This window comes from Schistocerca nitens, chromosome 9 (genome assembly GCF_023898315.1).
Source record: "Schistocerca nitens isolate TAMUIC-IGC-003100 chromosome 9, iqSchNite1.1, whole genome shotgun sequence".
Classification (NCBI taxonomy): domain Eukaryota; kingdom Metazoa; phylum Arthropoda; class Insecta; order Orthoptera; family Acrididae; genus Schistocerca; species Schistocerca nitens.
Window position 1 is genome coordinate 61,330,464 of NC_064622.1, and position 23,528 is coordinate 61,353,991.

The window sequence follows — 23,528 nt, forward strand, 5'->3', positions numbered from 1 at the left end:
GAATTGTATAGTGGTGATTTTTTTTAAAGAGTTAATGAGTAGCTTATTCCTCACAAACCACTCTGAAATCTTTTCATTTGTGACTTCAGCATACAGCCTAAGAGCCTTTCTATTTCCACCTTCAATCAATACACTGGTGTCATCTGCAAATAGGACTGGTTTGGAGTGTCGAACATGTAGATGGAAACGCAAAGTTATCTGTTATATGTAGTACCCAATAAAATGATTCTTGCCCCCCCCCCAAAAATATTTTCAAGTCGGCGCCTCTGGCTGAGATTCAAGACTCCTAAAGTGAACTTTATGTGAGCATCTAGAGTGTATGACTAGATTATGCAAAACATAAATTTCCTATATTTGTTATAAATAATATCACAGGAAAAGTCAAATAATGATTGCAGTAGCTATTTAGCACAGGAAATTTTATTGCAAGAACCCCTGCTCTCCCCCCAATAAAAGACGGGATTTTTTTAAAATAAATGTATTTATTTATAACATCTGGGTGGAGATGACAATTTTGTTGGTTTCTTTGGTATGACACTTTCATACAGTCCAATGTATCATGACATTAACACACATTTAAACAAGAAAAAATTAAAAAGAGTAAATATTAAAAATTAAAACTTAAATAATATTTCCTTTATAGATTTCCTTATGGGTCAACAAACACAGACTAGAAAATATGCATTGAGGTGTCAGAAATACATCTCTCAATTCGAGTTCAGTTAGACATAAATTATAGATGAAAATATACAGATTCAAGAGTGAGATGTAATAATTGTATAATATTCAGTGACAGTTCATAACACTGTAGTACTTATGCTATAAAACCTGCAATAGCACCAATATAACAATGAAAATGATCAGTTATTGATGTGTAAATGGATAGATAATCTTCCCACCAACTGGCGGCAGGAAAACACACACATAAAAGTAGGTCATATTTATGCAAGCTTCCAGAGCCAGTGGCTCCTTCTTCCAGCAGAATGGTTGAAGTGGAAGGAAAAGGGATGAAGGAAAGGACTTCCCTCTCATCCTGTCTGGTAAGTCTCCCCTGTCCTGTGGTTCTAGGTGACTTTTCCAAAATCTATCCCTTTTCTTAAATCTCTCCAGTCCGTTTGCTTCACTTCTTTTCCTTCCGACTTCAACCCTTCTACCAGAAGAAAGACCCACTGGTTCCGAAAGTTTGCATAAGTATAACCTTCTTTTATGTGTGTGTTTGCCTGCTGCTGCTTGATGAGTAGATTTTTGTCTACAGTAATGCTAAGTATGTCTGCATGATAAATGCAGTAGTATGGAATTAGTGACATGTTTGATCATCCAAGATTTGAAGGTATTCCCGGTTGATTTCCAGGTTGGGGACCAACAACAACATCAATATGCCGTATCCTCACATCTATCATGGCCATATTAGGTGTCATGAACTCACGTAAAGTGGATACACCATCACGTGGCATTCGGTCAAATGGATATCCCATGTTGCGCTGATCTGGGTACAAGCGATTGTGCAGACCACAGTAGCTATGAGCTGGAAGGCAGCTAGTATCTGCAGTGTCTGTATCAACTTGTTCCACCTGTTGACAATTTTTACAGAGATAAGGTTGCATCTTAAGTGCAATTAAAACTTAGTTTAGTTTCTCCCATCTATTGAACTGTAAACAAGTAAACAAAAATATGGTTAGTTGAAAAATAGTAAGATCCCCCCGCAGACCAAAAGTATGCATATTACTGGTAACTGAAATACAATTCAGGTAACTTCACACGTTCCCCTATTGCAAACATCAGTGATATTAAGCACAAAAGTAATTCTGATTCTTCTGGTATGTTCTGTGAAGTTGAATAATTAATTTGGCAGGAATTTTTAGCATGAGACTTAATACTATGTTCTGGAAACTGTTAAAAGAACAGTTTAAATCGCAAGTTAACCAGGAAAGCTTCAACAGCATATTTTGCACAAATCTGACATCTGGCAAAAACTATGGGCAGTAACAGTGCTTTTACAATTACTAAATTGTGGAGATACTGTGATAGGACTCATAGACATAATCCCAAGACAAGAACTTGCAATTTTTCCAGATGAGAAGCATCTGGCAGTTCGGAATGCCTGGTCAAGCTCCATCTTTATCTTCATTCTAGATAACCAGATGTGGTTGTATGAGCCACTCTCATTTATTCACCCAATTAAGTATTGTCTAGAGACTACTGGCTGGTTCTATAAATGTTGCTACTTGTGATATAGTTACCAATTTTAGAATAAAGTTGTGTACAGGATTCTGCCCCACAGTATTTGACAAATGGACTAACAGAACCATGTGTACTCTGTTGCAGTAAAACTTATTCATGAAGTCATCCAAAGAGCAAAACTTCCAAAGTCTTTTTAGGGTTCAAATAAAAATAATGGCAATAGTTTTATTCACAATATAATAGAGATGCTGGGCGGCCAATGGACACACAAAGAGACTGAGAACTTCCCGTGGAGGTGTGTTCTATCTATGCAACTAAATGAAAGGCAGTTTGTTTTTTGCCATGTGTGTTTTGCTTCTTTTATTTGTGAAGCATCTTCAGTGGTCTACAGTACTTGTTTCTTTTTATACATACAATAAATGTATTATGTAGTGGTTACAATAACAAACTGCCTTTCATTTGGCTGCATAGACAGATCACACCTCCATGAATTTTGAAGCAACTAAGGAATGATGGAAAACAAAAAAATGACAAGACTGAGAACATTGATAAGACTTCAATGTTCAGAGCTAATTAATACAGAAAACACACTTAACTGGCAACACTGTCCTAGCTGATTATGTTGTACTGGTACTGCAGCTGGGCTGGACAGTACTAGTGGAAGTGAAGAAATATCTCAGGTTTATTCCTGGACCTAACAAAAGCTTTTGATGTGATTGAGTCTTCTGTGCTCCTTAGGAAGCTTGAACAGTAAGGTGTAAGAGGTGTGCCAAATCAGTGGATTACATCATATTTGGAATATTGTTCTCAGGTTATTGAAAATAAGTACATGGAAGGAAATGAACTCCAGGTACACCTTTCAGAACCATCTGGAGTAAGTCATGGTGTTCCACAGGGCTCTATTTTAGGTCCCATTCTTTTTTTGGTATACATTAATGATTTCCCATCACACGTTAGGGATTCTGAACCTGTACTGTTTGCAGATGACACTAGTCTATTGATTGAAGAACATAAAGAAGAAAATCTCACTGCATCTGCAAAAGATATTAAATTAGAAGTGTCTGAATAGTTTACCAGAGACAGGCTAATAGTTAATCCCCAAAAAACGGTACTCATGAATTTCCACACAGATCAAAATAAAAATGTGGCACAACCCATAATATGTATAGATAACCAAATCATTAGTGCTGTCAATGAAACTAAATTTCTTGGGTTTCATATCCAGGAAAATCTTAAATGGGGCACTCATATCACGTACCTCAATTCAAAACTAACAAAAATGAGCTATGTAGTAAGAATTCTCTGCAACACTACTAGTGTTGTGAAATCATTAGGGCTGTATACTTTGCTGGAGTACATTCAATAATGAAGTTCAGACAGTGACATACATGTTAATCATTGTAACACTGAGAAGTCTGTGACAGCCTACCTTCTGAAAACTGCTACTATTCAATCTCACAGTATCTCATGCAACAAAAATGTAATTTGTATCTTTACTTGTAGAAATAAGTTAAAAATATACAGTATTTAAAAAATTTTAATCATTAATTGTATAAATCCCATTTGTTATAAAAATTTAAATAACGTATGTTTGATGTTCGAAAAACCAATAGATAAAAAGGTTTTCTGTCCAATATCCTGTGCACAATATATGTACTGAAAAAGAGATTTATATGGACAAATAAATAAAGAGGGCAGGTTGTGAGTCACCCTCCTCAACAAATAAGAGAATCATCCACAAATGGCATGGTTACATGTTGGATTCCTGGACACGCCCTGTTTTAATCTGACAGAAATCTCAAAACAGTGTACATACAGCTGCAGAGTAAAAGTTCACTCTAGAAACAATCCCTAGGTGGTAAGTAAGCCATTAGTCTGCAATTTTCTTTCCTTCAGGAGTGCTAGTCCATCAAATTTAAGAAGGTGAGTTTCTTTGGCATATGGAAAGTAGGAGAGAGGTAGAAAGTTGCAAGGATGGGTCTAGAGTGATGACCATAATGGTTTGTTGTCAAGAGAATTGTCCACAAAAGGCAACAAGAGAATTGTCCATGAAAGGCATGAAAGGTTTGAAGCTATGCACACAGTTTTAATCTGCTAGGCAGTTTCAGTTTACAACTTGTTACTGATTTCACACAATATAAACTTCACAACTAGCTTCATATTAAAGCTGAATCTGAGATGACTATAAATATGTTTAAAAGTATTTAAAACCTGCTGTTCTTCATCATTAATCAGAACGTTATTAATTTGTAGGATGCAGTTCAGTTTTAGCAAATCTTGCAATAATGTGTCTATCAGCAGTGAATGGGGTTCTGGCTGACTTTTCTATTACTCTCCCAATTTTCTAAACCTCACTAGTCCTTATCCTTCATCCCTCTTCTTTCCCCTTCAATGCCCATGCTGGGGGAAGGAACTGACAGTCCTGAAAGCTTGCACATTTCCTTAACATTTTTGTGTGTGTTTTCTTCTGCTGCCACTTGGTGAGTAGATTTATTGGTCGGTTGGTTGGTTTGTGGGATTAAAGGGACCAGACTGCAACGGTCATCGGCCCCAGTAGATTTGTTATCTATTCAGTTATATTTTCAAAAATTACTGTAATGAGACAATTTGTACATCACAGCTGCTTCAAGAGGCTTCAAGACTGTATTGGTCTTACATCATTTCTACTTTGTACACATGTTGAAGAAGAGGATACCAACCATATGTGCTTCGACTGTATTAGTTGGCTTGATTCCACAAATAGACTATTGCAATATCTCCCAAAATTGAATTGCACACTACAGCTTCAAAAATGTTATTATTATCAGCGATGAGCTACCAAGATTTACACACTTACTGCACATACTTCTAATTAATCTTGGATACACCTTTAATATGAAGCAACCAGTGTAGTACATAAAATATTGTATTATTTAATTGGCTAGATAAAACATCTACTCACCAAGTGGTAACAGAACAAACACATAAAAGACAGTTGTAGTTGGCAAGCTTTTGGAGCCAGTGGCTCCTTCTTCAGGCAAAAGGGTTGAAGGGGAAGGGAGAGGGGTGAAGGAAAAGGACTGGAGAGGTCTAGGAAAAGCGGTAGATTTTGGAAAAGTCACCCAGAACTGTGAGTTAGGGGAGACTTATCGTATGGGGTGTTGTATGAAATTAGTATCAAGTTATAAACCATTTATTGACTGCAGTGTACTAATAGTTATCAGTGCAATAGTGCTGGATGTAAGAAACCTTCTCATTTAAAATTATTCAATTATCTAGATTCAAGGTTAGAATTTCCCCATTAAATACATTGCAAGTAACAGTGCTCATTGTAAATCTGCATAATAAGTAATACTTACTGTAAACTGATCTTGAGACAAAGCAGGTTTGGCTCCTACCATCCTACTTTGTCTTTTATACTTCAAAACTTGATCTAGAAGGCATCCACAAAAATCTAGAGAGTTAATATATAGATTCAGAAAAGTAGATTATCTCTAAACTGTATACCAATTTTTGCTCATTTCAAAGACATGTATGTTTTCCCTCAAACCTAATTAATTCAGGAGATATAATTAATTAAAGATTTCAACCAGCTCAGACTTTCAGCTCATATAGTAACCAAACAACTATAAAATTCTGGAAAATGTTTACATACTTTTGATAGGACTACTAATGTATATGAAATTCTACAAAAATTCCGTAATGCTAAATTTTTAACTTCTTTTGATGTCACCTTTGGGTACCAGAATTTTAGTCTGGCTATGGAAACCAAATCTTGTGCTGCTTTCCTACTTGAAGGTAGGTGTTATCATTATTGTGTGATGCCTTTTGGATTGAATGTATGTGTGTGTGTATTCATCAGGGTCATGGATCAGGTGCCAGGTAATGAATTACTAAATAGAATAAATGTTTACGTAGATGACATACTATTGCAAATTCAAGCTGGTTTTAACATTGTAGCTTATTGGTGAAGTTTCACAGGATATTCAAAAAGGAGGCATGAAATTAAATGTTACCAAATCAGAGTTGGTTAAAAAGGAGATTGCATTTTTGGGACATATGATAAATGAAAAGGGGATTTATCCAGGCCACAAGAAATTAAAGGCTGTAGAAGATTTTCCACCTCCTAGGAAAAAAGAAAAAGAATTGAAAGCCATGTTGACCTTGTTTGGCTTCTACCATAAGTTTGTGGGTGATCAATCATTTAATAACCCATGTTTACAGAATTTATTAAAGAAAGATGTAGATTGGAGCTGGGCACATGAATAATGGAAGCGTTTCAAAAATTAAAAGAGGAATGGGTTAATAGTAAAATTCTGTATCACCCAGACTTTTATTTGCCATTCTGTATGAGTACTGATGCTAGTTACTGTGGGCAGAAATTTTTCAACTCATCAAAACAGAGAATAGAAGTGAAAATAGGACCACAGCCTTTGCCAGTCAAACATTGCATTCTCATGAGAAAAATTATGAGTTTCTGCCAAGTTTGTCCCATGGCTCATTAGTCAAGACCAGAAAGACCTCTGTGAAAATCTTTTGGACTGTACAAATGAGAATGTGATGTTCCTTCAGAGAATCATAACTGGTGATGAGATGTGGATCTATGGTTACGATGTTGAGACCAACATTCAATCTGCACAATGGGTTGGGGAAGGTTCTCCAAGACCAAACAAATCTCCTCTGGTCAGGTCAAATGTCAAACCCACACTGATAGTTTTCTATGTCTTTGAAGGATTAGTTCATTATGAATTCATTCCACTGGAACAAACTGTTAATGGATGGTAATAACGCGATGTGTTGTGATGCCTGTGAGAAAATGTGAGGAGGAAATGGCCTGAAATGTGTCGAGACTATTCATAGCTCTTGTGTCACAATAACCCACCTGCACATTCACTCTCATTGGTGCATGACATTTGCACAAAAAACAAAATCACTTTGATCCCTCATCCTCTGTATTCTCCAGACCTCACCCCTCTGGACTTTTTTTTACTTCTAAAGTTGTAAGAAGGCGGTCCAATTTTCATCCATTCTGCACATCCGCCTCCACTAGCCACTGACAGCCAATAATATTCATTCTCTTTCTGAGTGGCTAGCAGAGAGTTACAGTTAGAGAGCGAGAATCTCACTCCTATATGCTGCACTAATCCCGTACTTTGCGACAAATGAATTATTCATTCAACGTTTAGTTTTTCCTTTCCTGCAGTAGTATAGCTGTGAATAACTGTAAATATTTAAGCACGATTAAAAAAAAAAGGCGAAGGGGATTATTTACTGCATTTATAACTTTTTCGTATATGAATTTGAAAGCAGCTTTCCTACTGCTGACATTTGAAAGCACAAGAACGGACTCCAAAACCATGTCATGTTGGCAACAGAACTGTAAAGAGAACTGTAAATGAAAGTGTCAGAGCTTTAGGAACCATAGAAAAAGTTGGTTTTGTATCACCTGGAAAACAGAAATCGCAAGGAACCTGTAACATCATTTTAACAACAATGTTTTAAAGTGCTCCATGTGAATGATGAATTCCTGACATCACAAAAATGTGTTACAGTTATGCAGACTTCAATGGTAAGTGCTTCGTCAATATAAAGGATTTTAAAATACATTGGTACCATATACGTTAAGAAGAGAGTTTTTAGTTCAAAGAAGTGGCATAGGTGCAGCATGAACTATATCCCATATAAAGATTCATTATATGTCAGAAAGAGGTAGTTCAACAGTGTATTACCTTGACGAAACATGGGCCAGTTAGAATCATTCCAGGAAGATATGCTGGAAAATGAGTGATGGAACTAGCAATTTTAAATCTCTCATAGGAATAGGTCCTCGGATAAGTATTCTGTATGTCGACTCTTCTTCTGCTTTTGTTTCTGAGAATAAATTTGTATTTATGTGTAAGAAAAACAGCAGTGACTACTATTTGGAAATGAACGCTGTCAGTTTCATGACATGATTCACAATCCTTGTCATACCTTGCTTTGAAATCGGCCATTGCCAGTTATAATTCAACTGTTATAGAGAAAACACCAAGTGCAAACACCAGGAAAGCAAATATTTTTCCCCAGCTTAAAAATAAAAATGTTAATCACAGTATAATCCAGACTCATGCCAATCTCCTGCTGCTCGTTAATTTATACAAGTCATGTGACAGAACATACAAACTTGACTTCCTTGCACATGAATGGGGTCACACAGTTTTGCATTTACCCACATGTCACTATCAGTGTAGCCCCATGCAATTAATTTGGGCAAATGGTTTTAAGGCTGTGTGGGAGAAAAAAACAAAACATTCAAGATAATATCGCTTGTGCATGAGGCAATAGACAACATTCCACCTGCAGTGTGGGCACAGTCTGTGTGGCATGCTGAAAAGCTTCAGAAAGAAGAACTTGACAGGGAAGTGATGATACACATAAGCCTTGAACCTATCATCATAAATTTCCAATCAGATTGTTCGCAAACAGACTTAAATAGAAGTGACAATCGTGACAATGGTATTATGATGCAGACTTTGGAACAAAGTAATAAATTTCTTAATTTTAAAGACTCATGGTTTAAAAAGATATCAGCTGCATACATAATAATAACAACTTCCTGTGCTTTTTGATTAGAACTTCGTATCTTATTAATTATGCTGGCTGTTATGTTCAACATGTTGCCCAAGGAGAAGTTAAGTTTCTCCTACCATGTTGTATGCTACATTTTTACATGTAAACCTCTGTCATTTTCAAGGCACGAACTGGATAAGGCCCTAAAATGACAGTAATTGTTAGCTGTCGAGATATCGGTGATTTTTGATGTTATCGGTCAACGTTATCGGTCAGCATTCCCTGGAGTTATTCGCAGATGATGGTTAATTGTTTGCTTGTTCAGTGGATTATAAATGCGGTTTGTTACTGTAATGTCAAACATGTTAGTTTACACTCATAATGCCTGTTAACAGTGAAAAATATGACAACTTACTGAACATTTTTGTGATAGTCTTTCACATTAGTTTTTTCTACCACTAATTCTTTTTTACAAGCAGTGATTGCACATAACTGTAGTCAAACACATCCACACACACACACCTTACACATTTTTTAAAATTCTATTGAGTAGAAGCAGTTGTCAAGCAAATATAATGATTTCAGTTTGTGCTTGAAGTTAATTTTGTTGTGTATTAAATTTTTACTTACAGTGCAGTTCAAATGACAATAAATGATAATTATTGCAAGTAGTTTCAATGACCTTATGTCTACATCATACTCTGCAAGCCACCTAATGGTGTGTGGTGGAGAGTACTTATTATTAGACAATTTTCATTTTGAGAGAAATTGTACTTCACGTCTTCACAAAGCTGTGTTACCTGGAGCAGTGGACGCAATGTCATCGAGACGTGAATTAATATTTCTCTCATGACGATTGATTGAAATTGGCTTTAATATTTATTATTCCCCTCATAGATTTTAACGTATAATACAATGTACTGTAGGCATACGAGCCTGACTGTTTTCCACAGCAGCGCAGTTCGGCAACATGGGCTTTGTTTACCTGCTCTCTGCTGCTGCACATGAGCAGTTCTCATCCCCCCCCCCCCCCCCCCCCGCTTCCTTTCCGCTACACCTCTATGTCTCTATGCGCGGAAGCACCATCTTAGGTGACGGGGTTTACAGAGACTTTTTATGCAGAATTGTGCCGCTCCAGAAGTATCAGCCGATATAGATTAAAATGGGACACCCTGTGTATCAGCATTACTTACAGTCCTTGTCAAAAGAGGCAAATGTCAAGAGTCATGTTGGCGACGTATTTTGTTAATTTTCTGAAAACTTCTAATTATTTTTAAAGTCCTCTATGATAGAGGTTGGTTCACAAAAATTATTTCAGTTATCATCATGCATACTGATTTTTGAGAACTTTATTCAAATATGGAACAAAATTATGGGTTTACTTTGACTAATAAAGAGTCAGTATGCATAAATGATCAGAATTATCACTTCTACCAACACAATGGATATTGCTTACTTTATACGAAAATATCTTCAATTTTTTAAAAGGAAGAACTGTATTACTTTGGTATTATTATTGTCATGCTCAGTATTGATTCTGTTTGCTTGTATGTTACTTATAATTATTTTGCATTATGAAAAAATTTAAATAAATTTTATGAGGGTGCAGGAAAAAGTTTCAGTGATAAAGTTCTTATACTACTGTCAGGGGACAACCACAACCATCTGTTTCTGCCAATATGAGTGATAAATTATTTTGGTGGGCAGTTGTCGTTACATGTTACTCAGTTATTTTTTAAAGCCTTCCCCTTTCAATTAATTACTCTATTGCCCTACCACTGCGTCTATCCTTCCTTTCTCTTTTTGATGACAGTGGACTTAGGCTAACCCTCTCCAGCATTACCATATCTTTATCTTTCCATACATTAAAACATGAGTCATCACACTTCTCTTGCAGCAGTATCCAGCCAATACTCCATGATCTGGTACCATGTAAATGTTAAAACAATACATTTTGATAAAAGAATTTTGTCTGGTGATTGTATAATCCTGTGTATGGATATTCTACATGAAACCGTCAAAAAATCTTATGAAAATGCTGTTATTTTGTGTACAGACATTCATAGGTAGCACACTGTGCCTAGTACATGTCCACTGTGGCACTCGGGCACCACAGCACAGTTGCGACACCTGAGGATGGGCTTATGAGAGCCTGAAACCAGTCGCGATAATAAAAGAAATTTACAGTTGAAGCGGATTTTCAACCTGTAGATTCAAAAGAGGGTCAATGGGCCTTTTTTTTTCTTTGCAAATAATAATAATAACTGAAAATTTCTATGTTATGTCTACAAAGATAATGTGAAAACAGGCAAAGACAAAGGGTCTGAGTTATATAAGTTTACAAATTGCATGACACAAAACTGAGCTTACTGACACTGCGCAGAGGATGATTTGTGAATAAGATTTAAATTAAAGGAACATTTGAGTCCTGAGGGTAAAATAGGGAAAGCTTCCAAACCATCCAACAGTTTATACAATTATTATTGAAAAAAAAGCTGATAAAAGGTTTATATGTGTATTTATGCTTGCGATGATATGTGTAAGTTAAATTGTGTGAATTTATGATTTCTTTTTATAAGAAACTGATTAGGGTTATTTTGTATTTCATGTGACCATGAGTTTATACTGTGATAAGTGCAAAAAAGGTGAAGTGGTGGAAAATGGACAGCAAAAAGTGGCTCTCATGGTGACGTAAAATTTTTTTCTCATATTGAAGAAGTTAATCCTGTTTGTTAATAATTTCAATCTCATTAATGATCACTGGCTGATAATAAGTTAAGGTATACAGTAATTTGAATTTTGCAATTCTTTCAAATTTCATTTTTACTAAATTTTGATAATATTCAACAAAAAGAAAGATTGACTTCTATAATTTTTTTCTATTTTTGTATAAAAATGTAAATAGATGACCAGCACATTCAGAAACTTACTTAAAATTATTGAAATTTGTGCCTTTATACACCTAACTACAATAGCTACATACTATACTAGTTTTTTTTCTTTTCTTGCTGTTATTCTTCCCAAAAATTTTGATGATAGAATCAGTTATCTGAGCACACATTACATGAGTTTATAAACTAATGTAAATTAATTACCCTAAGAAATCTATTTATTCAGATTATGCAATTCAGTGTTCTGAATGTTCTTTATTATTTAGTTTTGCTGGAAATGATGTATTTCAAAGTTTTGATCTAGAAGCCAGCCATAAGAATCTAGTATGCTGATAAATAGATCCAGAAAGGTACGTTATCACTAAACTTTAGACCAATTTTTGCTCATTTCAAAGACAAGTTTATTTAGCTCAAACCTAATTAAATCATGTGATATAATTAATTAAAGATTTCAGCCACCCCATACTTTCAGCACATATTGGAGCCAAACCAAAATAAATTTCTGGAATTTGTTGATATACCATTGATGGGCTAAATTTTCTAAACCCAATGACACCAATAACAAATATGTAATTGCCATAATTAAGAATTGTCTAATTTTTAATCTCCAAATTTTAATAATCAATATGGATGCTATACCTAAAAGTCAGGAATTCCCATAGTGTGAGCATAAATTGGTTCTGTATGCTTTAACAGATACTGCTGATATTGGTAATTTGATAAACAAAGTCTGACAGCAAGTATTAAATCTATTTATGAAGCAATAATTTGAACTAGGGCAATTTCAAATAATAATCAAATAACCAAAATCACATAATATTCTAGCATGTATCTACATAAGGACAAAATGTGCACAGTTCCATAGTTATGTTCCTATTTTTCTTGGAGTTAAGTCCTGGTCAGTATGTAACTTGCTCCAGGATTTCAGTAATCTCTACTCTGTGTGCTCTAGTATTATTGTTTGAACTAGGCTTGGGATTATTCAAGGTACGAGCACTGGCTATCAGAATCAGTGACAGACATAATAAGTAATATTTGTAGACATGTCACTGTACTTTAATGAACTATTATTGTCATCATTCCGTGTGCCCTGTAGATAATTTGTTGATCTACTACAGGAAAACTTACTTCATGTGCCAGTTAATTCATGATTCTCTTCCTTTTGGCAGAATATAATTTAAAGTTATCCATCAAATGTAAGTACAAGGAGACCTGCATAATCATTTTTGATCTGTAATGAGGCCTGGTATTTAGCAATGGGAATTGAACTCTGTAAATAAAAATGCAAAGTGATTTCACATGAACATTTGAAAAGAACTACTGGATTTCTCTATTTATTTGTAAAGAGATACAGTCCTATCATAAACATTTTCAGCTAAAGGATCAGTGGCACAACTACCAAGAGGCTATGTTAATCTCCAGGTAGGTTCATCTTGTCTCCTTGTACCCTTACAGCTTCTGTTGTTACTTATGTAGGAACCTATTTTCCTTGAAATAATTGATGTAATCATGTAAATGGGAAGGTATCAGTAGAACATAAAAAACAGGAAGTATTTAATATAACTGAGATAGCAGCAACTTTTTTTTTAATTCTCTATGGAACATTTAGCTGGCAAGAGGACCAACAGTATTCAACAGAAAACTAGAGGTTGCCAAGAGTACATTTTTATATAAGCTCTTCCATCAGTTGTGGAGGGCTCTGGCATTTCTGCTCTACGCTCCACCGGCTGAAGCTCTAACTCTGCACAGGAAATCAGCAACTGGCATTCCATGATGATTACTTGAGTGGCCTCCTTAGCCAAAACTAGAACCTTTTCAGTTCCCTTAACACTGCATTATTCCTTTATCCAGAAAAGGCTAATTTCATGTTGACTTTTGTGTAATAAGGATAGCAGCTTCTTTACATTATGTACAATGGAGTGATTACTTCTGCTGTATGAATGCTTCCGGAGTGTAAACTCTGATCAGAAATCCAATAACATGATCATCAGTTCTTCTGCATGTTAGTAAGTCTATTGAGATCCTTTAGGATGTTTGTCAGGTCTGCTGTTAAAATCATGATGTCTGGTGGAGGACAAATTTTCCTTTTCTTTTGTCTGTAGGATGTCAGTAAGCAACCTTGCATCAATGCATCTGTCTTTGCTTAGTGGGGCGCTGGGGCCTGATTCTTCTCAATTTAGAGAGATAGTTTGCTGGGACACCCTGAATATGTCTATCCCTAAAAATGAGGTTTACGAAGATTTAGGCTGAAATACAGTTCACTGATAGCGTGCATTAAAAAGTGTAGCTTCTGGGCAGATGTGACTCTTGTGCTCTGACACAAGCTCATTGTGGTATTCATGTCATAGATGAAGTTGTGGTTCATTCACATCCATTTGCAAGGTGTTTACTGCTGTAGATTAGTATAGAGCTGGGATGGCCCAGAACTCTGCATGCATGCTGAGCTGTTGCAAGCATGTGGATCACTCTTGTGTGATTGAACATTTCCCCCAATACCAAGCCACACTTTCTGAGCAAGAAGACAGGTAAACTGCAGATGTGCCACATTAGATAGCAATGCAGTCACACAAGGAACATTGAATGGTTTGGCTTCTTATTTCGTATATCCCATCAACACAGATCACAAGAAAAACCAACCTTCACTGTTATTTAACTATTTTTGGTCTGCTTAAGACATAATAAAAATTGTATCTGGCAAAAACTACCAGCACACGGGTGGACAGAGTTTTTCAGATTTTTGTCACTCAAATTTTTTGCCACTTAATTGTGACTTATTTCTTCTCATATACAAAAAAAAGTCTTTCACGCACACATGGTGGCTGAAACATTGATATCACATCTGCAGCTTCATTATGGATCATGGAAACTCTTGTTGAGGAAGACTTCTGCACAATTTCAACATAAAGCAGTTTGCTTTTTAGCCAGAAATTACACTGCAGATATGTCAGTTCCTTCTGCACAATGCACAGGGGCACTTTCAACTTAACAGGCAAATGGTCTCAAAAATAGCTCAAACACAGATGTGAGACTGGCAGTGTCCTGAAAAAATTTAAGCAAGTGTTCCCATAATGCTTTCAACACCACAATTAATTCTTCAAATACCACAGGACATAGGATAATGGACAGCATTCTTTGCAAGTTATCCCTTACACAATGCCATTTCCTTTTTAAAGGCATCAACTTTCTCCACCAAATCAGAAATAAGTTGTTTCTTGCCTTGCAACATCTCATACAGGTTGTTCAAGTGTGCTGTGGAGTGCACTAAAAATTAGATGTGTGTAACTCATTTCGTATATCTTAATTTTGGTTCTGCTTTCAGAAATTTAACAGTAGCATGTCTTAAAATCGAAAAATCATTCCAGGCATTCCTCTTGTCTTAACCAACACACTTCACAGTAATATATAATGTCTCCATACTCTTCATTCAATTCCATGAAAAACTGTTTAAACTAATGGTGTAATAATGTACGCAACTCCAGAAAATTTATTCTTCATCCCTCCAGTTTAATCAGTAAATTTAGCACAAATTGCTTCCTGGTGTACAAAACAATGAATCCTGCACAAACTATCAGTTCATCATTGTAATTTTGTGCTCTTCCATCATCAATTAAATCTTTAAATTATTTATACACAGTGTTGTAATGCCATTCCATAGTAAGTTTGCAGTGACCATCAATTATGCTATTACATGATAGATATTCAGAATTCTCAGTTTTGTCTTTGATAAAGAACTATGATTCCCATTCATTTTTAAAGGCTTGCAGTTATAGATCACTAGATTGTCTCTTTTTGTGCAAACAGCCATTGGGCCTTTGAGCTTCCTTTTATTCCAAGACCAAATAGTGAGTGATAAGCAGTGCTGCCATTATGTTTCTACCAAAGTGAAGAAAGTTGTTCCAAGAAAATACTGAAATACTGGCATATCAAACATCAGAAGAAACAGTGCCACATCACATTGAAAAATGGACTGTTGCACTGTAGCGAGTAGTTCTAAGAAAGACTGAGCGTAATTTGAGACAGACCTAGCAAATCTGAGTGGTGGCAAAACACACAGAGTCCTGGACTACATGCATGCAGCACATTGTGTACTCTTGAACTTTTGCAAGATGTGGCCAACCATGGTGTGGAGTATAATGTAAAATAAACAAAGGGACCCAAAAGTACAGATTTGTGTAATGCAAATGAGACCCTAATGAATTACAGTATAACATTACACTGACCATCTTGTCTGCTCACCAGTCAACTTCCATTAACAAAAGTAATAAATTTACTAAGCATTTTCAGTTGTTCATGTCATACTGAATATTCCATTAAATTTTGGACATGCAACCATGCAAATTGTATATTCTGTACTAGTAGTAGAGATGGAATTTGTATGGCTGCATATCTGAAAATTAATGGAGTACATTTACTACTTTTTAGCGCTTTTAGGTAACAAATTTAATGTTAAAATTCCATCAGAACTTGACACTAAATTGACTAATATGTATGACTATTGTCTGGAACGTAAGTTCATATGGCATTACTTTCAAAGTGTGAATTTATGGTAACCATAACCTAGTAAATATGACTACAGAAGATTTTCAACCAGAGATACTTAGTCAGTCTATCTACAAGTTTGAAAATAATTTATGCAGTGCCTGGGCAATTTTATGTGAAACCTCAGCTAGCAAGTCACGCAGTGTGTAAATACAACATCATTAATGTATTACACCACAGTTACTTTGAGTTTAAGGCACTTTGGAAGTCCATTGTGAATGTGTTAAAAAGGTGCAGGGACAAGAATGAATCATCTGGAAACCGTCTATTTGTTCTCCTATGGTCCACCTGATAATTTTTTGTTTTTATGATGAGTGATGATCAGAGAGCACTTGTAGCAGCTAGTTCACAAAGCCAGCAGGGCTTTTGATGCATCCAGTGTTTCTTGGCAAAGAGAGGTAAGTGCACATTCTTCTTTTTCTGCATGTTAAGTATTAGGCTATTGCCTGGAAAAGTGCCCATCTCTCCTTTGTCCATTCCAAACTTCTTTGGCATGCTGGATTATAATTTCTGACTTTTTTACAAAAATATAATTGTGTAGGATCCTGCAACCAAAGACAGTTGACATACTGCATACGTACCTCACCATATTGTAAAAAACTATTATTTGTGAAACTATGTTTTGGCTCCAATGACAGTGGCCTTCTTCTGGGTCTACTGGTGTGTTCTTGCTGTCCAGAGTTACTTAAATTTTTTCATGAGTGTTCACTGGATATGACATTACATCATAATTTTAAAAATCGTTAATGATCGATTTCTAAAGGCAGAAGGAATGGGAACTTTAATGTAATAGGTTACTCTCATGGAGAGAGTCATGTCTGTTGCTTCACACTGTGTGCCATGATTGGTAATCACTGGATAATGAGGTGTGGATTCCTGTTTTCCTCCAGCTGGACGCACCATACACTAGCAGTTACTAGCTGGTAGCGCTCACGTATTGTGTTGTTGGTGCGGGCTGATGGGATCTCATGGCTGGCAGCCAGGGTGGGGCAAGCCTGACTCCATCCTCTCTATTCATGTTATTAGGGTGCTTTAGTATTTTAATGGCTTCTCTGCTGTGGCATATCACCATCCCCAGATAACTGACAAGTATGCAGGTTTCATTAAATTTTTATTTCCTTGCTGCAGTCTTTCTAGTGTTCAACCACTGCATATTTGTTGTACTGCACAAGTCAAATGTGATGTTTGTATTCCTGTACATGTGTTGCTACTGAGACCTCACCGATGTGTACTTCTCCGTACTCAAATTCCATATGCTTGCAGGGCGCATAGCATCTACCCAATCCTCTGTGGAGTGTAGCAAATCCTGGATCTTGTGGCTGCTGTGGAAGACAGGCTGGACCCCAACCTGGTTGAACATGTTTACCAATCTGGTAAGAGATATTCTTCATATATGATAAGCATGCTTCTCGCTGCAGTTGTGAATTTCTTGCCTATTTCGACTTCTTTTGTTCATTGTCAAGGCTGAGTGTATCAATTTATGGTTATAACCAGTGGCCAAGAAATTTGATCACAGTCTTTTGAGCTCAGATATTATGTTTTCAGCTTTACTTAGGTGCTGCATGTGGATAGCCAGAAAACTGATGGCTGACATCTTCTGTGTCGGGTGGTGGTCGGATTGTGAGCATGTGGGCCTGTCCATATGTCTAGCCTTCAGCTGAGTGGCACCATGCTGCTGCTTTAGAACCTACTTGTGGGCTTGTGTAATCTGAGTGGCACCAAAGGGGTTGCTGGCCTGCACGAGCCTAGGAGTTGGTCAAGGATTGCACCTTTTTAAATTGTTCAGCAAAGATAAAGTGGGTATTTTTGAACTTGGGGACCTTAGAGGGACACTTTGCTATTTGATTCTCTCACATGTCAATGTCACAGCCCCCCCCCCCCCTCCCCGCCAATGATCATCCCAAAGGAGGGCATGAAACAGGATGGGCTGAAAAACACCCACTGCTGCTTCAGATCATATTCAAATTTCATCAAACAGTTTTGAATGGTCCCTAGTAGCAAACAGTTTTGAATGGTCCCTAGCAGTTCCACCCTGCATAAGGGGTCAGATCTTATTCAATGGGGTTGAAGCCGCATGATGTCCTTTCCTATTTGAGAAAGAAATCACAAAAAAAGAAAATGTTGCAATAAAGATACAACTGATTATTGTCCATGGGGCATAAGATTTGTTATGGCAGTAACACAATACTAACATATACTTGTATGACACCTTCTCATAAAATTCTTGTAGCAAGAGACAGAAAAAAAGTAAGTTCACAAATATTGGGACTCAGAATGTGAAACCCTTTTTATGCCCTGTAATCTAGGTTAGACATAGAGGCATAGGTTGACATAGAGGCAATCATGAATTTCATCTTCAGAATACAAAGTGATTCACACCAAGGCCAAGGAAGAAGGAAGAAAGAGAAGCAAAGAGGATCAAGGTTTAATATCCCTCTGATGGCACTGGTGGGCTCAATCTAGATATAGTGGGGTTCAGTGAAGTGAAATGGAAAGAAGACAAGGATTTCTGGTCAGATGAGTATAGGGTAATATCAACAGCAGCAGAAAATGGTATAGTGGGAGTAGGATTCATTACGAATAGGAAGGTAGGGCAGAGAGCGTGTTAGTGTGAACAGTTCAGTGATAAGGTTATTCTCATCAGGATCGACAGCAAACCAACACCGACAACGATAGTTCAGATACATATGCCGACATCGCAAGCTGAAGATGAAGAGATAGATGATGTATATAAGGATATTAAAAGGGTAATACAGTACATAAAGGAAGAGGAAAATCTAATAGTCATGGGATACTGGAAGGCAGCTGTAGGGGAAGGAATACTCTATTCAAGAATCACAAGAGGAAGAGGTATACTTGGAAAAGGCTGAGCGATATGGGAAGATTTCAGTCATTACATCATGGTCAGACAGAGATTCTGAAATCAAATACTGGATTGTTAGGTGCACCCAGGAGCAGATATAGACTCAAATCACAATATATAAATGATGAAGAGGTGGCTGAAGTTTAGGACATTAATCAAGAAGGATCAATATGCAAAGAAGTGGGATACGGAAGTACTAAGGACTGACAAGATATGTTTAAAATTCTCTAAGGCTATAGATACAGCAGTAAGGAATAGCTCAGTAGGTAGTACAGTTTAAAAGGAATGGACGTCTCTAAAAAGGGCCATCACAGAAGTTGGGAAGAAAAATGTAGGTACAAAGAAGGTAACTGCGTAGAAACCATGGGTAACAGAAGAAATACTTCATTTGATTGATGAAAGGAGGAAGTACAAAAATGTTCCAGGAGACTCAGGAGTACAGAAATACATGTTGCTGAGGAATGAAATAAATAGGAAGTGCATGGAAGCTAAGATGAAATGGCTGCAGGAAAAGTGTGAAGAAATCGAAAAAGAAGTGATTGTCGGAAGGAAAGAGTCAGCATACAGGAAAGTCAAAACAACCTTCCTTGGTAATAATAAGAGTACAACAGGAATTCTATTGCTAAATGCAGAGGAGTGAGTGGATAGGTGGAAAGAATACACTGCAAGCCTCTATGAGGGGGAAGATTTGTATGATGTAATAGAAGAGGAAACAGGAGTCAATTTAGAAGAGATAGGGGATCCAGTATTAGAATCAGAATTTAAAAGAGCTTTGGAGGACTTACGATCAAATAAGGCAGAAGGGATAGGTATCATTCCTTCAGAATTTCTAAAATCATTGGGGGAAGTGGCAACAAAATCTTTATTCATGTTGGTGTGTAGAATTTATGACTCTGGCGACATACCATCTGACTTTCAGAAAAATATCATCCACACAATTCTGAAGACTGCAAAAGCTGAGATGTGCAAGAATTATCGCACAATCAGCTTAACAGCTCTTGCATCCAAGTTGGTGACAAGAATAGTATACAGAAGAATGGAAAAGAAAATTGAGGATGTGCTAGATGACGATCAGTTTGGCTTTAGAAAAGGTAAAGGCACGAGAGAGGCAATTCTGACATTGTGGTTGATAATGAAAGCAAGACTAAAGAAAAATCAAGACACTTTCATGGGATTTGTCAACCTGGAAAAATCGTTTGACAATGTAAAATCGTGCAAGATGTTGGAAATTCTGAAAAAACAGGGGTAAGCTATAGTGATGGTTCAAATGGCTCTGAGCACTATGGGACTTAACATCTATGGTCATCAGTCCCCTAGAACTTAGAACTACTTAAACCTAACTAACCTAAGGACATCACACAACACCCAGTCATGACGAGGCAGAGAAAATCCCTGACCCCGCCGGGAATCGAACCCGGGAACCTGGGCGTGGGAAGCGAGAACGCTACCGCACGACCACGAGCTGTGGATGTAAGCTATAGTGAGAGATGGGTAATATACAATATGTACAAGAGCCAAGAGTGGATGACCAAGAACAAAGTACTCAGATTAAAAAGGATGTAAGAGAGGGATGTAGTCTTTCCCCCCTACTGCTCTATCTGTACATCAAAGAAGGAATAATAGAAATAAAAGAAAGGTTCATGGAATTAAAATTCAAGGTGAAAGGATATCAATATGATTCACTGATGACATTGTTATCCTGAGTGAAAGTGGAGAAGAATTACATGATCTCCTGAACAGAATGACCAATCTAATGAGTAAAGGATGTTGACTGAGAGTAAATAGAAGAAAGTCAAAAGTAACGAGCAGTAGCAGAAATGAGAACAGTGAGAAACTTAACATCAGGATTGATGGTCATGAAGTAGATGAAGTTGAGGAATTCAGCTACCTAGGCAGTAAAATAACCAATGATGGACAGAGTAAGGAGGACATCAAAAGCAGACTAGCAAAGGCAAAAAGGGCATTCCTGGCCAAGAGAAGTCTACTAGTATCAAACATAGGCCTTAAATTGAGGAAGAAATTTCTGAGAATGCATGTCTGGAGTACAGCATTGTATGGTAATGAAACATGGACTATGGGAAAACAGGAACAAAAGAGAATTGAAGCACTTGAAATGTGGTGCTACAGATGAATGTTGAAAATTAGGTGGACTGATAAGGTAAGGAATGGGGAGGTTCTGCGCAGAATCGCAGAGGAAAGGAATATGTGGAAAAACACTGATAAAGAGAAGGGACATGATGATGGGACATCTGCTAAGACATGAGGAAATGACTTCCATGGTACTAGAGGGAACTAAAGAGGGCAGAACTGTAGAGGAAGACAGAGACTGGAATACATCCAGCAAATAATTGAGGACACAGGTGGCTAGTGCTACTCTGAGATGATGAGGTTGGCACAGCAGAGGAATTTGTTGTGGGCTGCATCAAACCGGTGAGAAGACTGATGACAAATAAATACATAAATCCCTCTGACAATAAGTTCATTACAGATGGAGCACAAGCTTGGACTGAGAAAAGCTGGAGATGGCAACCAGTCTTGTCCTCTTCATGGGGATCGCCCGAGCATTACAGTAAGCAGACTAGGGAAAGCAAGAGAAATCTAAATCTGGATGCCAAGAAGAAGAATTTTTAAAGTCATCCTTCTGAATGTGAGCCCAATGCCTTACCAAGACTCTGCTCCACTCTGTAGGAAGTGATGGAAATACAGTCTTAATATAAGCTAAGTTAGTGACTAAGCACCAAACATAGACCCATTACAGATTTAACCTACCCTATCAAAGGCAGAGTCACTTGTTACAGTAGTCATATCGCTGTAATATATGCACAGCATTTCATGAGAGCATGACTGCCAACCTGGCATTGACCCGAATGAACAGTCACAATGCAGTAGCCTAGTGCAGAAGAGTTGATCACCCAGTGGCAAAATATACTGCTGAGCACACTGCACCCCCCCCCCTCCCCCCAACACCACTTTCTCTGAATAATGAGGATATAAATTGTTCTTGCAACATGTCCTTAGATTCTGTAATCCTTCTGGTCTCACCCTCTTACCTCACACCCACCTCCATAACTGCACTATGACTTTAACCTCCACTAATCTTGCACTCACATGCTCTTCCTCACACCCACAGTTTCCCTCTCCTCTGTTCTATTTGGCACTCAAAATACACCCCTTAAGGCTGTAGGATGTGCAAAACTGCCCCTGTTTGCAGCCAGAGTGAGCTCACTAGTGCCACCCTTCTATCCAGTGAATCTGTTGCCTCTCTCTCCCAGCTGCCAGCCACCCTTTCCGAATCCTCCACTGTGCTCCTTGCCTCTTTTCCTCCCTTACCTTCTAAAGTTTCTGAACTTGTACATTGCCTTATGACTCGTGTTGATGTTCACCTCCAAAAACCTTCTTTAGGCAGTCAACAGGCCCATAATGACTTAATATCATAAAAGTCAAGTTCACTTCTTTCAGTCACTGCATTTATTGCTTTAAAACTATGGTGACAAAGTTGTACTGAGCACTTTTAACAGTTAAAACATCGAAGGTCAGCACTTCACAAAACCTGAGTGGCTTCATACAGTTCTTTAAATGGTAGCACAGCTAATGTGGTAACATGACTGGGCAGGGAATGCTGGCTTCTGACTTTCTGAAAACTGCCTGATGCTTATAGCTTCACTCCCAGGCAATGACTGACTTAGTATCTTTACATTTGAATAGTTCAGTGCTCACTGACTCACATAGTTTTATACATCCTGACAACTGGGCACTAACTGACTCACACTCAATAATTGAATATTTTAACTGTCCAGTGGTCAGGATGTATAAATCTGTGTGATTCCTATTCACAGATGCATGAATTATAGAAAATTATAAAATGGTATAAAATGTATGCTTATTACTTGCTTGATATTAACACAACAAACAGGAAAATTAAAAAGAGACAGAGATACAACAGGCATTTAAGTGAGTATGTTTAACTAGTAGCTGTATATTTAGACAATGGCAAAGTTATCAACACTGTTTTATGGGAAAGCAGTTTAAAGTGAAAGGGATTTCCCAAACTACAATGAAAATTTTTGAGAAAGTGAAATTTTCTACATGGAATAATTAACATACAAACAAATTATTTTTATGAGATAGAAAAATCAGAGGTACAAACTATGGTACTGAATTATGAAAATAAATAGATTTTAAGATTGAAACATTCCAGAACACAAAAAGTTTTAATACAAATAGCTTTTGAAAGACAAAGTTTTCGAAAAAAGTAAAATGTTTGTTAAAAAGAGGAGAATGACTGTTTCTAAATGAGCCATAACAATCTAGAAACAATGTTTTGCAACACTGATAACTTTTGTGCACTTGGTGTGCAATATGTAGTACATCACTAATATTTCTTTAAAGAAAATGTACATAAGAACCAAATGTACCCTTAACACCAGTAACTTAAAAATGATCATGTGAACAACAAATTTCAATGTAACAATTGAAAATCCAGGAAGGAATAGTGATAAAATAACGATATAATGGAAAGGATAGAT

At 37.0% G+C, this 23,528-nt stretch overlaps 1 protein-coding gene across 1 annotated transcript in view; it reads right to left on the reverse strand.

Annotated features, from left to right (window-relative positions):
- Positions 1–664: 664 nt before the first annotated feature.
- LOC126204000 (phenoloxidase 2-like) overlaps positions 665–23,528 on the reverse strand; it is a 274,659-nt gene continuing 251,795 nt past the window's right edge. The window contains exon 13 of the mRNA XM_049938431.1: positions 665–1,571. Coding sequence (XP_049794388.1) covers positions 1,314–1,571 — 258 coding nt within the window. The 3' untranslated portion in view covers positions 665–1,313. The remainder of the gene's footprint in view (positions 1,572–23,528) is intronic.